This window comes from Neolamprologus brichardi, chromosome 20 (assembly GCF_056152115.1).
Source record: "Neolamprologus brichardi isolate AB-2024 chromosome 20, ASM5615211v1, whole genome shotgun sequence".
Lineage (NCBI taxonomy): Eukaryota > Metazoa > Chordata > Actinopteri > Cichliformes > Cichlidae > Neolamprologus > Neolamprologus brichardi.
In genome coordinates, this window is record NC_142123.1 from 19,087,432 (window position 1) to 19,103,514 (window position 16,083).

At 40.4% G+C, this 16,083-nt stretch overlaps 3 protein-coding genes across 6 annotated transcripts in view; 2 read left to right on the plus strand and 1 right to left on the minus strand.

The window, feature by feature from the left end:
* LOC148096963 (uncharacterized) overlaps nt 1-16,083 on the minus strand; it is a 95,831-nt gene that overhangs the window by 51,649 nt on the left and 28,099 nt on the right. The window lies entirely within an intron of this gene.
* lrif1 (ligand dependent nuclear receptor interacting factor 1) lies at nt 121-5,944 on the plus strand. The gene is made up of 3 exons (XM_006804273.3): nt 121-448; nt 1,562-3,008; nt 4,325-5,944. The coding sequence occupies exons 1-3, from the start codon at nt 432-434 to the stop codon at nt 5,246-5,248; spliced, it is 2,388 nt and encodes a 795-aa protein (XP_006804336.2). The 5' UTR covers nt 121-431; the 3' UTR covers nt 5,249-5,944.
* On the plus strand, nt 10,233-15,669 carry LOC102796699 (uncharacterized). 4 transcript variants are annotated; one of them, XM_035913611.2, is made up of 4 exons: nt 10,242-10,290; nt 10,557-10,787; nt 12,389-12,916; nt 14,206-15,669. In XM_035913611.2, exons 2-4 carry the CDS (start codon nt 10,782-10,784, stop codon nt 14,677-14,679), a joined length of 1,008 nt encoding a protein of 335 aa, XP_035769504.2. In that variant the 5' UTR covers nt 10,242-10,290; nt 10,557-10,781; the 3' UTR covers nt 14,680-15,669. The 4 variants fall into 4 exon arrangements, with proteins under 4 accessions (XP_006804335.2, XP_035769504.2, XP_006804334.2 ...); XM_006804271.3 differs by lacking the exon at nt 10,242-10,290 and adding an exon at nt 10,307-10,434; XM_006804272.2 differs by lacking the exon at nt 10,557-10,787 and having other exon boundaries at nt 10,233-10,290.

Consider the following 16,083-nt stretch of genomic DNA (forward strand, 5'->3'; position numbering starts at 1 on the left):
ACTATATTCAACCTAAAGTCAGAGTCTGCGATTAAAACAAACAAACACAATCAACACAAACTTAAAACCGGCTTGCTACGTTGAACACAACCTCGTAGGAAACCGGAAACAATGTGACAGAAGAACTGAAATGATGGAAAAGAGATTCCAACGTATTACGTCTATTGATGAAAGGCACCAGGGCGAAAAATGTGCAGTCAAAACATTTTAATGGCAATTAAACGAGAGTATTCGGAGGTTAATAGCGGCGATTACACATTTGGACCAAGGCTTTCAAGCGCTGAGGCTACGATGGTGTTTGGACGTTACCAATAGCTATCGTGTAAACGGAGCTCACACCAATAATCATGTATCTAATTTAGTTTAATGTCATTTTTCGTTACGGCAGCTAAAAATTGCATTCAAGCGTTCGTCTTTTCACCAGAGGACAGATGGATACGATTTACAGGTACTGTGGTTTGATGGTTCAGTGCCTCCCAGTCCCTTATTGATGGTTTATTCTTTTAAACATAACGGGAGTCATGACAACACTAATGATGCCTCCGAATAAGAAATCATAGGCTGGTTCAGTTTGCTGTTAGATGGGATTAGATACTAAATATATTAATACTAATTATAAATATTCTAATCATTATTATTAATTGCAATGAGCTAATCTTACAAAATATGAGATCGATATCTGTCATTCATATAGTCCCACATTAAAGTTTTAAAGTTCTTATTAACTTGTTTGAAACAGTATTTAAATATGTGTACCTTTGTGTACTGCACACCTTGTCAGTTGTAATGTACCCTTGATGGTAACCGCGAATAAGGCACAAGTACCCTGTACTTACATGCAGTTTCGTGTACCGAGTCAGGTTTTTGCAGGAAACTATAAAATAATTACATTGTTAGACCGCAAGTATCCTGTATTTCCGTGTAACACGTTTTTTACAGGAAACAATAATAAAATAACACACAATAACTTGTTACCTGCAAATGACACCCTGGGACACACTGGGTACTTGCGCCTTATTCGCGGGTCATGTTATAAAGTGTTACCCCTTGATTATTAAAAGAAATATAATTAATCTCCCATTGCAGTATATCAGCTCTTCCCAGTTATTAGGAGTAAAGCAAAAATTAAGAATTTTGGGAAAACAGTAAAAATAGTACGAGAATGTACCTCATTTTATTTTTCCAATAGAAAAAAAAATACAGCATCAGATACTCTGTTGCCTCTAATTATGCTGGTGGAATAACTTCTTTGTAAAAGAGTGGGGATGAATTTCTTCTTTAATGCATGTGACACCTACGTATGCTCCCGAGTGCCTGCTTAAAGCCTTCCATCCACTCTAAGCAACAAGAGCGAGTAATACAACTAATATTGGCTTAGAAATGCAGGCAACTGTCACAAATTCAACAAAGGAAATCAGATAAGTGGACTCTCTGCCACTCTGGTAAAGGTTTAGGTCTGTACTGTTTGGAGGTGTTAGAGTTCAACATAATAAAGTCATAACTGTATAAAATTCATATATTTATATTTGTTTTAATTCCGTTCTTCCTTCCGTTCTCTCAGTGGCCGAGGTGTCTTCTACCAGGCAATGCCTGCAATTGGAGCTGATGGAAAGAACATCATGAAACTGATTCCTGTCCAAATGGTGAACAGACAGTTTTTCCAACCACAGACAAGTAAGACTAAAAGGGACCCAATTTCCCAGGAGGCTGTTACCATAAATATCAACTCAGCACCTGTGAACATGGTCACAGATACAGCTTTGAGTTCTTCTGTCTCTCAGCAAATAATCAGGAAGCAGGTTTCAGTTATGAATGTCTTGTCCAACCGTGTACATTCAGTCAACAACCATTCGCTGCAGCAGCAGACTGTTAATTCAATGGCTGAAGTTCCATCAGTGGCAACTTTTAAAGAAAAATCTGGAATGCCAGTAAAACTTTTTAATCCGCTCCCAGTTACTGTGAAATCTCCAGCACTCCCGAGAGGACAGTATCTTCAGATTCCCCCCAATGCACAAGTCCAGACCGTTCCAGCATGCAGACTCCCTGCAGCTATCCAGAAACAGATTTTTACTTCTTCTGCCAGCTCCTCCTCGGGGTCTGCATTACCCAGTGTAGTGTATGTTACTCCTGTCACCACTATAAATCAAGGCGGGACTCTGCCAACGGACACCGCTCCACACTCAGTCCGAATGTTTTCCAATGCATCAACACTGACTTCTTATGGATTTCACCCAAAGCAAAGAACACAACAGTTAAAACTGATTCCAAAGGTTTCACAAAGGCCCGACAGCCCCACACGCTGGGTGATAGAAGAAGTGGATTGTTCATCAGGTCCAAATATAAAACCTCTTAACTGTCTGTCTGTAACTTCAGAGATTCTTCAAGCAATCGCACAGAGAGAAAATTCTTCCACACAGCTCAGCACCTTCAGAAAAACAGCCTCTCAGCTGAGTCAGGACAATGGTGCACAAGGGCAAGAAAATGCTTTGGTCATGTGCAATGGCAAGGTGTTCTTTGTAGCTAAACGGTGCACCCCGCTATCTAAGACCACAACAACAACTAAAGTGTCTGAACTCAGCAAAAGCATTCTTCCACCATCTTCTTCTTTACAACAGTTTCTTCAGTCAGCTGTAACAAGTCAAGATGTTAGAACGCAAAGGGAGTCAGATGAGGTGATTGATCTATGTGACGATGATGAGTCACCTCAACAAGCAGTTAACATGCCTGCGGTCTCTCATCTGGATGAAGACAATGTCATATTTGTATCATATATTCCACCCAAGTCAGAGTCCTGCTCACCATGCTGCACAACTTCAAACATGGCTTTGAGAGGAGCAAAAGCCGGCCAGGACACGTCAGATAGAAATGAAACGTGTGTTTGTGGCTCAGACGTGCTTCACAGCACCTCTGCCCAGCAGCTGCAAGACGTAGAGGTTGATGCAAAAGCAGAAAGCCCAACAGAGGCCAGCAGCAGCTGTGAAACAGAGAGCAACAGTCAGATAACTGAGGTAAGGCTAGTTCTGATGCTTCTGGGACTTGTTAGTGTTTTAATAAAAATCCCTTTAAGGTGTGATTGTAGACTAGATAATATAACATTTCACGTAGGTCTGCAGCTAATCATTACAGATCTGTGGTTTGGTCTATGTTTTTTTGAAGGATAATTCAAGTTTATTTGTTTGTAATTGTTTTTTGTATTGTTTTCTGTCTGGTGAGTATTTCTGATCACACCAGTGTTAGTTTGAAAGTTCAGCCTCTTAACCTTGTCGGTTTTCTTGTGTAATGTACAAAATGAGTATTTATTTTCTGAAGCGTGGATGATAGAAAAACGTGGATTTATTTTCTTTTTCCTTTTTTGTAATTTTGTTTCTGTACAGCACCGTAGTCAGTTTTCATTAACATGTGATTAAAGTGCAGACTTTCAGCTTTCAGTATTGCATTAACTGTTGTTTACACTGGAACGTGCTACCTATTAAGCTTCACAGCATTTGGCTGAATCTGAGCAGAGTGTACAGCCCTGTGCAGCTCAGATTCATCCCATTATGTCTCTGAGCAGGCAAATAATCAGCAAATACTTTGACCTGGTAGCACTGGCAACCATACTTTAGCTTTAGTATTGCCTCCACCATGTTTGACAGGTGGCATCTGCCTAAGCAGGTTCTTTTCAGATGTTTTCTAAATATAATCTGGACTTTCTCTTCTTAAAAGTAACCAGTGGCACCTTGTTGTAAACCCTCTGAAGACCTTGTAGACCTTGACAATGACATTCCAACCTCTTTAAGAGCAATTTTGACTTTAGAGTACAAGCCACATTTTTAACCATGCATTAAATGCATTACTTTATTTTTTACACTTCAAGCACTTTATCAACCTCACATTCATGGGTAGTTTAGAATCAACAATTAACCTGACATGCATGTCTGTGGACGGTGGGAGGAAGGAACATGCACACAGCACACAAAGGCCCCAGCATAAACCAGGAACCTCAGGTCATCTCGTCCTGTGAGGTGACATTGCTAGCCAACACAGTGCTGCATGTTGTGAGTGGGTTTTTTCTCAGCCATGGAAAGAATTCATTTTAGTTGTCTTCTGTAGTCTTTCAGACCTTTGGTGTTGCTAGTACATTGCTTCTTTTAAGAATGTACCAGATTGTTGATTTGACCACTAGAGTTTTAGCCATCTCTTTAATAATGATGGCCTCCTTCTCTTGCAGTGACCTCTCTTTGGACCGCCTAGTAAAAGTTCCCATAAACAGCTACTAAATGTACTTGGATCATTTGCTTAATGTTTGATAATGGTATTTTATTTTATATTTCCCTATTTGCAGGGCTCTACAAATCCTGAGTCAGTGACACCAAAGCCTCGCAAAGTGTCTGACCACCTGCTGAGGCAGATATTTGGGATAACAGCTGAACTTAAACTTTGCCTTCAGAGGGTTGATGAACCATCAGTTGAGTCTGTGCCTGCAAATTTGCTGCACATAGACTCCATTAAGTCAGTGGAGGATAATGAGGAACCAGTGGTAGATGTTTTTCGATATGAAGGTAGCGGTTCAGAAGAAACCAATATGAACAGTGGTCATACTGATATCCCAAGAGTAAAAGTACAAACTGGAAAGGAATTACCACCATCACCTGACACAGGTGTTGGAGCTCTCAGATGTTCTCATGTCAAACTGGACCAGAAACCTCCTTTTCCTTGGAAACAGAAGTTCTTTTCAGGTCAAAGTTCACACAACAGAGCATCATGTGACTGTAAAAGTAAGCAAGAGACAGATTGTTTGGAACAAGTTGGTGAGGATGTCCCTACCACAAATGAAGGCAGTATCTCACAATCACAGTATGCAGATGCCCATCTTCAGACTCAGACTTGGTTGGATCTCAGCAGAAACACAAGGAGAATAGGACGGACCAGGAAACGCACTGTGTGTCCATGTTGCATGCCCACTACTCTGGATCCTGCAGTCAAGTCCAGGGCAAGGCTAGAAGAGCTAGACAAGTGGGACTTTACAGCAGAGCAGGTGAGTAAAAAAGGGGGAAGAGCAAAGGTTCCTCGAAAAGATGGAATGATGAGCTGTGGAAAAGTCACAAACAAGCAGAACTGTGTTGCCCATGAGGGCTATAGTAACATTTTGTCAACAACGTCCACGGACTGTGATGAACTTAAAAGACAGGAACGGATCAAAAGACTCAAAGATTACCTGACAGAGAAAGAGGCAGCGTTGCAACTAATGAAGAGAAAAGTGAGCTGATTGAAAATGTCCAGTATTTTTAGCACACACATGTCCTTATAAAGTTCATCGATTAATGGACTCAAAAATGGCACCTCCTCATGCACATTCACTTTCTGAGACTCAAAGTGAGTTTATGTTCCATGGACCCAACCACACATATACATCAATGCTGGCTTTTTACTTGTCCAATAGGCTATAATGTGATATCATTACACACACAGAGTATTTACAAACATGAAACTTTACCATTTAAATCCTGAACCATGAAATACCTTCAGGAAAAAAAATATTAATTTGCTTTTAGCAGTTTTCATTTGTATCATATTTGCTACACTTTGCATTTTGTTTGCTTTTTTGAGAGGCAGAGGATCACATTTATGTGGAAATTTCAAAAACTCACAAAAATGTATGTATATCCTTCTGAGAACCAGCCTATTCATTTATGCCCTCTTTAATGGACATTTGTTTTTGCTCTATATCTTTTGACTTATTTGGGCTACCCTAATAAGCTCCCACTGGAGCGATTCACAGACAAAATTGAAGCCGTATTAAGAAGAACTAGTATTTCCAAATCTGAAGATATGGTGTTCTGCTGGATGAGTTGTTACTCTAAGTCACAGGTGTCGAACTCCAGGCCTCGAGGGCCGGCATCCTGCAGGTTTTAGATGTGACCTTGATCCAACACAGCTGATTTAAATGGCTTAATGACCTCCTCAACATGTCTTGGAAGTTTTCCAGAAGCCTGGTAATGAACTAATCATTTGATTCAGGTGTGTTGACCCAGAGTGTTATCTAAAACCTGCAGGACACTGGTGCTGGAGGCCTGGAGTTCTACACCCCTGCCCTAAGTGGTATCAAGTATCTCAGGGAAATCTTTCCCTGAGAGAGGGGAGCAGGAGACTGATAGGCAAACTAGGACAGGATCTGCAGTGATGTGGACACTGTACCAGTTTAAACATAAACTATAACCTTTTATTAATAAGATTATTTTAAAGTTTACATCGAATGCTAAAACTGAGAAATTATCTTTATTTTTTAAAAAAGTAACCAAAGAGATAACTGATCAAGTTCTTATAATTATTTTTCTTCTTTGTTTTTAATGGCTGCTCTATTCTTTATTTACAGAGCTCCATGACGATTGTTAGTACGCACAGATAAAAAGCTAGCAACCTATAATGGTGTAGTAATTTACATATCTCATTAATGCATTAGTCTATAGAGTCTATGTTATTCATTATTGATGAATGATGTGCAGAAAGGTTTCGTGTAATGGTTTCCAGACTTATCGCAGATTGAATCAGCAGTTTTACTAAATTCCTGGTTTTTCCATCAGTTCCTGCCAGTAAGTGTCTCTTTACATACAAGGAGATAACTGGACTCCATTAGGTTTGTGAAGATGTTTCACCTCTGAGGCTTCTTCAGGTCATGTGATGGGGGCAGTATTTCCAACCTAAAATGAAGGTGAAATGAAGGGGTTGTTTAAAAAAGTGGTTATGCAACACAATGGGAAACTGTTGCTGTCATTAATTAAACATTTTAAATGAATATTTATTTTCTTACAAAAGAGTTTCAATATTTGAATCGTTGTCTTTCTGCTATTTATAGTTACACAAAGGTTTTAATTGAATACTGTATTATTTAATTTACATTTTTAAACTGAATCACAATATTTTTGTAAACAGAGTTATATGATTTATAGTTAAATTTGCTATGGTTTACCTTGTGCTGTGTAGAACAATGCAATAGCATGTATCTGCTCAGTGATGCACTTTTTTGTTTGTAAACCTTAATTCTTCACTTTTGAATAATAGATTAAATCACTCTGTTCCAGTTCAGCTTGTAAGCTGCATCCTATACATTACTTATGTTTTCATTTGTTTTCCAAACACAGCCTAATATGTACTGAATCAGGACAGACAGTGTAAGCTTTGTCTTTACAAAGTGGATATTTACAAATGGTATGAAACATAGTTGTTCTGAATTGGACGCAGTGAAGCAGACATCTCTGACTTCTGTTGGAAACATGTGACCATCAGTTTTAGGTTTCTTCATGTTTTTGATTAAAATATGTATTTATGATTTATTTCATTCCATTTCCACTAAATGAACATTTATTTAAAACTTGCCTTCTTGCTGTTTTCTTGTCTGTTATCTGTAACATACATTAATTACAGTTCAATTGTGTGTGGATCACAGTGTGTACAGTGATTTCTTTTTGCAAATGAACACAGTGTCATAATTCATTGTCTGCTTTTTATTACCATTAAATGCACTGTAATTGAAGGAAGGATTTAAACATGCATTTAAACTCTGCAACCATCAGTACATTCCTGATTACAGGAGGACAGACTGTTTTCACTCTTATACATTTTACACATCTCAGTAGGTTCATCAAAAACATTACTGAATTAACAACTGTGAGGGGTTGCCCTAATTTCAATTAATGATGTACATTAAAGTCATGTGTGGCATGGTGTGAGTAAAGACGGTCAGCTGCAGGTAGAGGAGTGGAGCAGCGGGTTCAGCCTTTGGAAACTCTGGCCAGTATGCTTCTGGAGCCACTATGCATCAGGATCAGACAGCAGTGCATCACCAGCAGCTTGACTGGCTGTAGGACCAGGCCGAGTGCTTGTGCTGGTCACACTTTCCTTGCCAGCTCGGCTGTCAATCCCCCCAGTCCCACTTGTTATGCCTTCGTGGAGGACATGGTTGAAGCATGCCAGTGGCCGGCTGAGGAGCGGTCCTTGGGAGGCCCAGATGGTGGCCCTCAACTTTGCAATGGTGAGGTTTGTCATGTTTAGTTTTTCCCGAAGGGAGTACAGAAGAAAATACCTGTCGTTGAAAAAAAAGATTTAATTTGCTTCTGCAGTTGAAATTACAAGTTACAGCCTTGGATCTCTCTGTTAAATTAGCCGTCTGTCTTCACACAAAAGGATGAGCCTGAAACGGGGCCCACAGTTTTATACCCCAACAATAACAAATTTTATTATGACTATCTTCTTCTGGCAGCATTGTGGCAGTCCCGTTGTCTCCCTTCGAGTCTCCTCTCTGCTCAGGTTCAACCTCGTATCTGCTCCTTTTCCTGGAATGACAGAGACAGAAAAACACCTCCCTGCCTCGATAATTAATTCTGATTCTATTAATTATTTAATTTCTGGACATTTTGTTTGGAGTTCTTTGGTCCACAAAATAGCCTGACTTTTATGTGGTGTGATGTGTATACATGCTACAAAAAGACCCTCTGCGCTCTACATCAGTCTCAATATTTCAATTCAGTCATAGCACTGAATGAAGTTTCTGACCTTCAAAATCATGCAGCACCAACCCATAATGAGCATATGTGATGTGTATATGAAAATCATAAAAAAAAAAACATCTTTATTTAATCATTTTAATCCTAACAGGGTCTGCTTTAAAGATGTCCCTTGGTTGATACTTGACCAACTGGAACTCACACTGGAGGACCAGTGGCAGGTCAGCCAGTCCCAACTCTAGGGAGGCAGCTCTGGGTCTGTGTCATTGCAGGTCCCAGTGGCTATGGACAATGCACTCCACTCACTGCAAGCCACACAAGCAATGGGGATGGAGTGCTGGAGATGTGAACGACTAGGACACGTCAGTCGAGAGTCCCGTGGATGGAGGCGGGATAGGTAATGTGGACTCGGGCTGCACGCTGACTCTGGTCCACCATACCATTTATCCTGTTTTCCTTCTCTCACCCCAACTGGTCGCAGCAGATGGCTGCGCCCCTCCCTGAGCCTGGTTCTGCTGGAGGTTTCTTCCTGTTAAAAGGGAGTTTTTCCTTCCCACTGTCACCAAAGTGCTTGCTCATAGGGGGTCATATGATTGCTGTTTTTTTCTCTGTGTCTATTATTGTACGATCTACTGTACAATATAAAGCACCTTGAGGCGACTGTTGTTGTGATTTGGCGCTATATAAATAAAATTGAATTGAATTGAATGGGTGAGTGTGGGATCATTTCACATTTGCCATTTCTTTCTTTATTTTTCTTGGGATTTGGTATCTTTGGAAGAGTTTATCTCTGTATGTGTGCAAATGTATGTGGATTCATTTAATCCTGCAATCCTGAGCTTTAAGGTTGGATCGAGCTCAACGCAGGCACACCGAATGGGCCACGCATGATCAGGAAACATGTGGAAACATTTCTGTGTTTGGATTGCTTGGAATTTTGTTCTGGTGGTTTCTTTGGCAGTTTCTATCTCTGTATGTGTGGAAATCTTTGTGCATTCCTGTGTTCCTGCTTTGAGATCTAAGGTTGGCTGAATTGGTTGATTTCTGTGGATAATCACATTTGTGCACAAACATTTCTGTGCTTAGATTTTTAGGAATTTTGGATTGGTAATCAGTTTACTAATCCAGATGTGTACAGAAGTATGTGCATTCATGTGTACATGTGTGGAGATCTGAGGCTGGTTTCTAGGGTGGACCTCTGCACATAATCATATGTGTGTGCAAACATTTCTGTGTTTGGATTGGTTGAAAATTGGGTCTGTTGGTTTCTTTGTTAGCAGTTATCTCTGGTTGTGTGCAAGTGTGTGCATGCGTTATTTCATTATTTAATTAATTAATTAAATTCATTTTGCACTCGTGGCTCTCCTTAGCCTGGTTTCCCCTTTTGGCAATAACCTTTCTGGCTTTGGAGAAAACCCTTTCACGTGGTACTGAAGAGGCAGAAGTGCACAAGTACCCTACAGTAGGCTTATGTTAGGCGTCATCACCGACGTCACTCACCCATAAAAGAGCAAGCCAACACACGATTCGTGAAATACTTCCTGGACTTCTCAACACACCCTCCGAAACCTTCCCTTTATTTTCAGCACTTATCATTTTTATGTCAAGTACGCATTTTTAACGCAGCATTTTTATTATTAATATTATTGTTATTATTATCATTATTGTTGTTGTTTTTTTACAGTTTCAGTTAAAATCGCTGTTAGGCTAAATTAATGTTTTATTCTGAAATTCGGCCCGGAAGTCCGTTCGCCTGTGGCAAAGTGAAAATCATCGGGGTCTTGGGAGAGAGGGCTGCTTTGCTAAGGTATGTGTTACTGCGTTTGACTTGCATGTTACTAGTATGTTATGTGTGTGTTTAACGTGAACGGCGATCTTCGGCACTGTGAAAATCCGCCTCCGCGTTTTGAGGTTTGAGTTGGTTTCTCGTCCCTCTCGAACGTGAGCTGAGGTACGACACCCAGGTGTTGACGAGCTTTTTGGAAACAAATGTGCTAATTAGCAGTCTAAGACTTGTCCTTGGTTACAAAGCCTTTCCTGCTGTTGTCTAACAAAATGGTGTCTGTCTAACAGGAACACCGGGCTCGGTCTCTTTCACGGGCAAGTTTTATCCCGGTGTGCGGAACTGGGTGGTGCGTTTCAGCGAACGTCATGTTAGACTTTTCACACCAGGACCTTTTTTTTTTTTTATAAACATGGCTGTTCAAGTCCTTTGCCAGGAAGTATACATCTGGTATCATCAGCATGGGCCAGAGAGAAACTGTGGGTACGCTGGGAAAGGAAGTCCAATAACGCTTAATGTCGGTAAGACGTTAGCCAAGCAAGTATTCACATCATTTATATGTGTAAGCCGTTTCACATAAGTATTAATGCCAAAGTTTCACTTTTAAGCTTTTAAAGTTCAAAAGTAGTTTTGTAACATTTTAGTTTAAGAAAAAGTGTTAAAATACTCAATGCAGAAGAATTTCCCATGTTAACGTTACAGTGGGGGAATAATTATTTGCTCTTCTGCTGAATTTGTTTGTTCACTTACCAAAAAAAGAACAGTCTCAAATTTTTATGGTAGTTTCATTGATATTCTCTTTCTCTATTAAAATGAAACACACGCACATTACATAAAAGTCGGAATTTATTTGCAGGTCATTAAGTCAGATGAGTATTTGAGCCCCTGTAACAAAGCCAGAATACAATCAAATGAATCAATTAGATACTTCTGTTCTCAACTTGTTTTGTGCATTAAGCACACATAACAAGATCCCACAGAATCAGTTTCTTTCATTCCTACATCTCCACCACCGTGGGAAACACCAAAGGACCTCGTGGATAAGATTGTAGACTGGCACAAGGCTGGACTGGGCTACAAGACCATCAGCAAGAAGCTTGTCAATCACCTGAAGGAAGCTGGAGCCACAGTTAACAAAACATACCTGGTAATCCACTATGCAATAACGGATTGAAACACCCACAAGGTCCCCTTAATCAAGAACATGTATAGGCCTGTCTGAACTTTGAAAGTGAACATCTTAATGATTCACAGGAGGCCTGAGGAAAACTGCTGAAGTTGCATGAAACCAGAATCAAGCTCTTTGGGGAACACCATCCCCATACTCGAGCACAGAGATGGACACACTGTACTTCTACTGTACTGCACACATTGTGATTGGTACATGGTGAAAATTATATTAGGGTAATTTACTGGTTCACTCTGGGCTGTTTTATTGGGACTGACAAAGAGCCACAGATGAGCAGCTGGCATATTCTTATTTTTTGACCTAAGCATTCGTGTTGCATCTCAATTACATCAAGGGGACGCTGGGACGCGTTGCTATGATAATGACCATCCACATCAGATGGTACTAGATTTTAATGGACAAGCAGTCAATCCAAGTAGGTACTAATGGAAAAGGGCTTTGGTTGAGGTTTGTGCTCTTGGAGTGCTTATTGTTTATTGCATGTGGCTGCCTAGACACTGTGGATGATTCTTCTGATATGACCCAAAACATACTGCCCAGGCAACAAAGGAGTGGCTAAAGAAGCGCATTAAGGTCCCCGGCTGTCCTACCCAGACTCCAGACCTCAATTCTATAAAAATCTGTGAGACGAGTTGAAGCCTGAGAAAGAAACCTTTAGAGTTTCTATAAAGAAGAGTTGACCAGAATCCCTCCTGGGATGTGTGCAACCCTGATGGCCAACTATAAGAAACATCTGTCAGCTGTGCTTACCAACAAGGGTTTCTCCACCAACAACAAAGTCATGTTTTGTTCATTCCCTGATTGTGTACTGCTGGAAGCTGAGGTGGAGCTTTTTCTTCAGTCTGTGGCTGTTTTCATCATCTGATTCTTCTATTTTTTTATGTGTCACTTTATTAAACGATTGCTTATTGATGAAATTATTTGTGTACACAGATCATGGATCTCCTCAGCAGTTTGGAAATCTACATCCCTGCGGAGGCTGAGGTGAAAAACATCCCTTTGTCGACCTTGCCAAAGTCTGTACTCAGAAGAATGGGCCTCCCTCTACTGAATGCCTCCAGGAATCTTGCAGACTCTCCAGAAGGCATATGGATTTCTCCAGCAGTTATACGAAAGAAAGGCCAGAGACACACAGGAAGTGCAATAGATAACATGACCTCAGTGCTGGGCAAAGAGTTGCGCACTTCAAGGGGTCCTTTTCGAATGTCGTTTGTTTCCTCAAACCGTGCAGCTCATGAGGTGCTGAAGGGCACCGTTCCCAAGGCACCTCTGTGTCAAACCTCTCAATTCCCTTCGGACTCTGCCCCGCGAACCGGTCGAGATGCTGTCGTCATCTACCGTGGGCAAGTTTACTTGTCCATCAGAATGCCTAGTCGTAGCCATAGTCAGCGTGGGAAACAGATGACTTCTCAGCCTGTCACTCCTTCAACGTCCCACTTGTCTTCAAAGAAAAGGAAAAAGGTAACACAACTTTCTTTCTGCTAAAACGACCAGTTTAAAAAAAGTCTAGCGGAGGTCATATTTACACAGAGCGGTCTGTTGCTGTTCCAGAAGGGAGAATGATTAAATTCAATTTAACACAGTTATATATCATTGAAAAGAATCATAATGAATATATTTATGTTACTATTAACCTAAAACACACAAATGCTCTCCATTCTTTTCTCTTTTCACATAGTTTAGCCTGATCACTCGGTGTAAACTCTTGATTATTGGTCTCAGCCTTTATCTGAAACCAACCTGACATCATGTAACAGAAACATGGTCCAGCGCATGCAGAAATTATATTGCTGCACGCCGCAGAAATATAACAGCACAAGGTCATGTTATATTTAAATCCACAAACTCTGTATTAAACAGAAAATGTAAGAAGTAGAAATGATTAAGTTAGCTTTGGAGAGACAAAGTGTGACATGGACACAGTGGACTGGTATCTCTGTTACATGCCTTGCTGTGATATCAAGTTGCTGAAAGGGGTTGATTTCAGCCAGGAACCGACATCTGGTGAGAATTTTATGTTCAATACACAGAGACAGACAACAATTCACACCTGTGGGAATTTACATTTAACCTGACCCCACTAACTACATGTCTTTGGACTGTGGGAGGAAGCCGGGGTACCCGGGGAGAACATGCAAACTCAACACAGGAAGGACCCGGCCAGGGGGTGAAATCCAACTAGGCACCCTCTTGCTTTGAGGCAGCAGTGCTAATCTTACTTAGCACTTAGTTCCTCCTACACCAAGTGGCGCATCGGGCAGCTAATGATCTCTATCGACGTTGGTCAGCAGCAACTGCTACATCTTCATCTCAGCGATGTCGATGGTTTTCAGATCATCCATAAACGTTCGACGCCATGTGATTAGCACTGCTTTGACAGTGCTAATCACCACAAATAATAATTGTTATTATTATTAATTTACAGAATATAAAGTTCAAGCTTATCTCTAGTATCAAGATGCAAATAGACATGCATGTATTAGGAGGCCCCTACAAATGTAAAGCTACATGCTGCTGCCTGTAATCAACCTATTTGACTAACAATTGAGCCTTAGGGTTCACCAAAAGTATATTTCATAATATGCTTTTGGTGGGTTTTTTGGAATTCATGAGATTCCACAAAAAACTGAACTAAATGACAGAATAGCATCTCCTATAAGCCTCTGGATTATGTTTATGTTCATTTGTATTTTAGTGCTAGAATGCTATTTTAAACTCTAATTCTGTGACTTTTTTTGTACATCCTTTAGACGATGCTAAGCGACAACAAGCCCAAGAAAAAGCACAACATATGTAAAGTAATGCATACAGAAAACAAGAAGGATGACGCACACAGGACAAGAGATGTTCACTTTCTGCCGAAACCCACTGAGAGTGAGTGTGAAGTGGGCAGCCAGTGTCCTGCAGGTTCGAGAGGAGAGCTGCTCTCAGAGGCCCCCCTGAAAACAGCTTGCTTTCAGCCTCACAGGGAGCCAGAGGAGGATCTGGCTGCCGAGGAAGCAGACGGCCCCCGTGAGAACAATGACAGAGGTGGTAGTCTACAGATGGACATCAGGGAAGTTGACCAAAGTAGCAGGGGCAGGGTGGAGCCCCTGGGTGCAGCTGCCGCCTCCACATCACTGCAGATGGACTGTGACTTTAACGAGTTGGCACAGGAGGAGAAGATCGCTCAAATGAGAGCCAAACTTAGACAGAGCGAAGCTGCTCTAAACTTGCTTTCTTAAAGTGACCTCACATTTGATAGCTTTTTTGTACTGAATGTTTAGAATAGACTTTTATACATTTGTCTTCTGTGAACACATGCACATTAATAAAAGTGGTATCGATGGGCTTATGTGTTTGGTGATCCTTTTTGTTTTATTTAGGCGTCCAAAAACAAAGAGATGTTGTACTAGTGTGGTGTTCTCTTCTCATTAGGTGCAGTTTATAGCAACGTCTTCAATGTTTGGATGTTTTTGATGTGTTAGTTCTGGTCAAAAATCATTTCCTTTTTGATAAAACCTCAATCCATAACAGCGTATGGTTTGATTATTTCAAGCTGTAGTTTGGTAAGGTCCCATTTACAAAGTGAACCAAATGGTTCTTTGTTAAAATACTTATTTTTTCCAGAATATATGATGCGTTTTTTCCTGGCTCAGTAACTAAGACTGTTTTTGTCTTTCTTTCTTTTTCTTTTTTTTCTTTTTTTTTTGTAATCAAGCATACTAAATCTACACTTTTGTTTTTGTTTAGTATGATAGTTTCCCTGATCACCTTGAAACACCTCCACAGGTCATGAGTTGGTCTTATGTCTGTTGGAAGTGCTCCAAACCATAAACAATAAATATGACTAATCTTTGTGCATACGTTTCATAATGTGACTTTTAATACTAAGACCTGTGAAAAATCATTGTTATTATTATTGTTATTTGGTGACCTAGTGCTGAAATGGTTGTGGCGTGATTGTTATCCTTTCTACTCTGCTTTCTCACTCCTTAAATTATTTTTCATATACAGGTCTTACACTCTGGGCCTGACAGTGTGGAACAAGAAAGTCAGGACTTGTGACATAGTGACTGTGCTCACACTCACCTCTCTGCTTTGGTCCCTGAATGATTCAAAATGTTTAGCATGAACTCATCTAGTGTTAAAGGTTTTCATTTCTCTGTGTTTGAAATTCATTTCTATAGATGTATTTCTGTTTGGAAAATATGTTTGCAATAAAAGCATTCTGTATGGGGCTTTGACTTTTTGTTTTAAAGAAGCATCTCACCACACCAAAGGGTCACAGTGTATACTGTAACCAGGGTTGGAATCAGAGTTCAGAATATTGTAACTGAAGGAAAAAATTGTAAGTTTAAAAAAAGTGAGGTTTGTTGTATTAGTGTGAGTTATTGGATTATCCCAGAAAGTTGATTCTGCTCATCTGGACGTTCTCATTAGGAGAAATGTTTCCTCATCAGCTGACTGCAGGTTTCCAACCGTATAAACAGGACATTTGCACACTGACTGAAACTAACACCACTGATTTACAGTGGACCGTGAGGTCAGTTTCATGATCATTAATATGGAAATTGATCAAAGGCCACTGATCAGTGGTCATGAGTACCATTCACAGAGAGTTGTGGATTGGCTGCAATCACAGCATT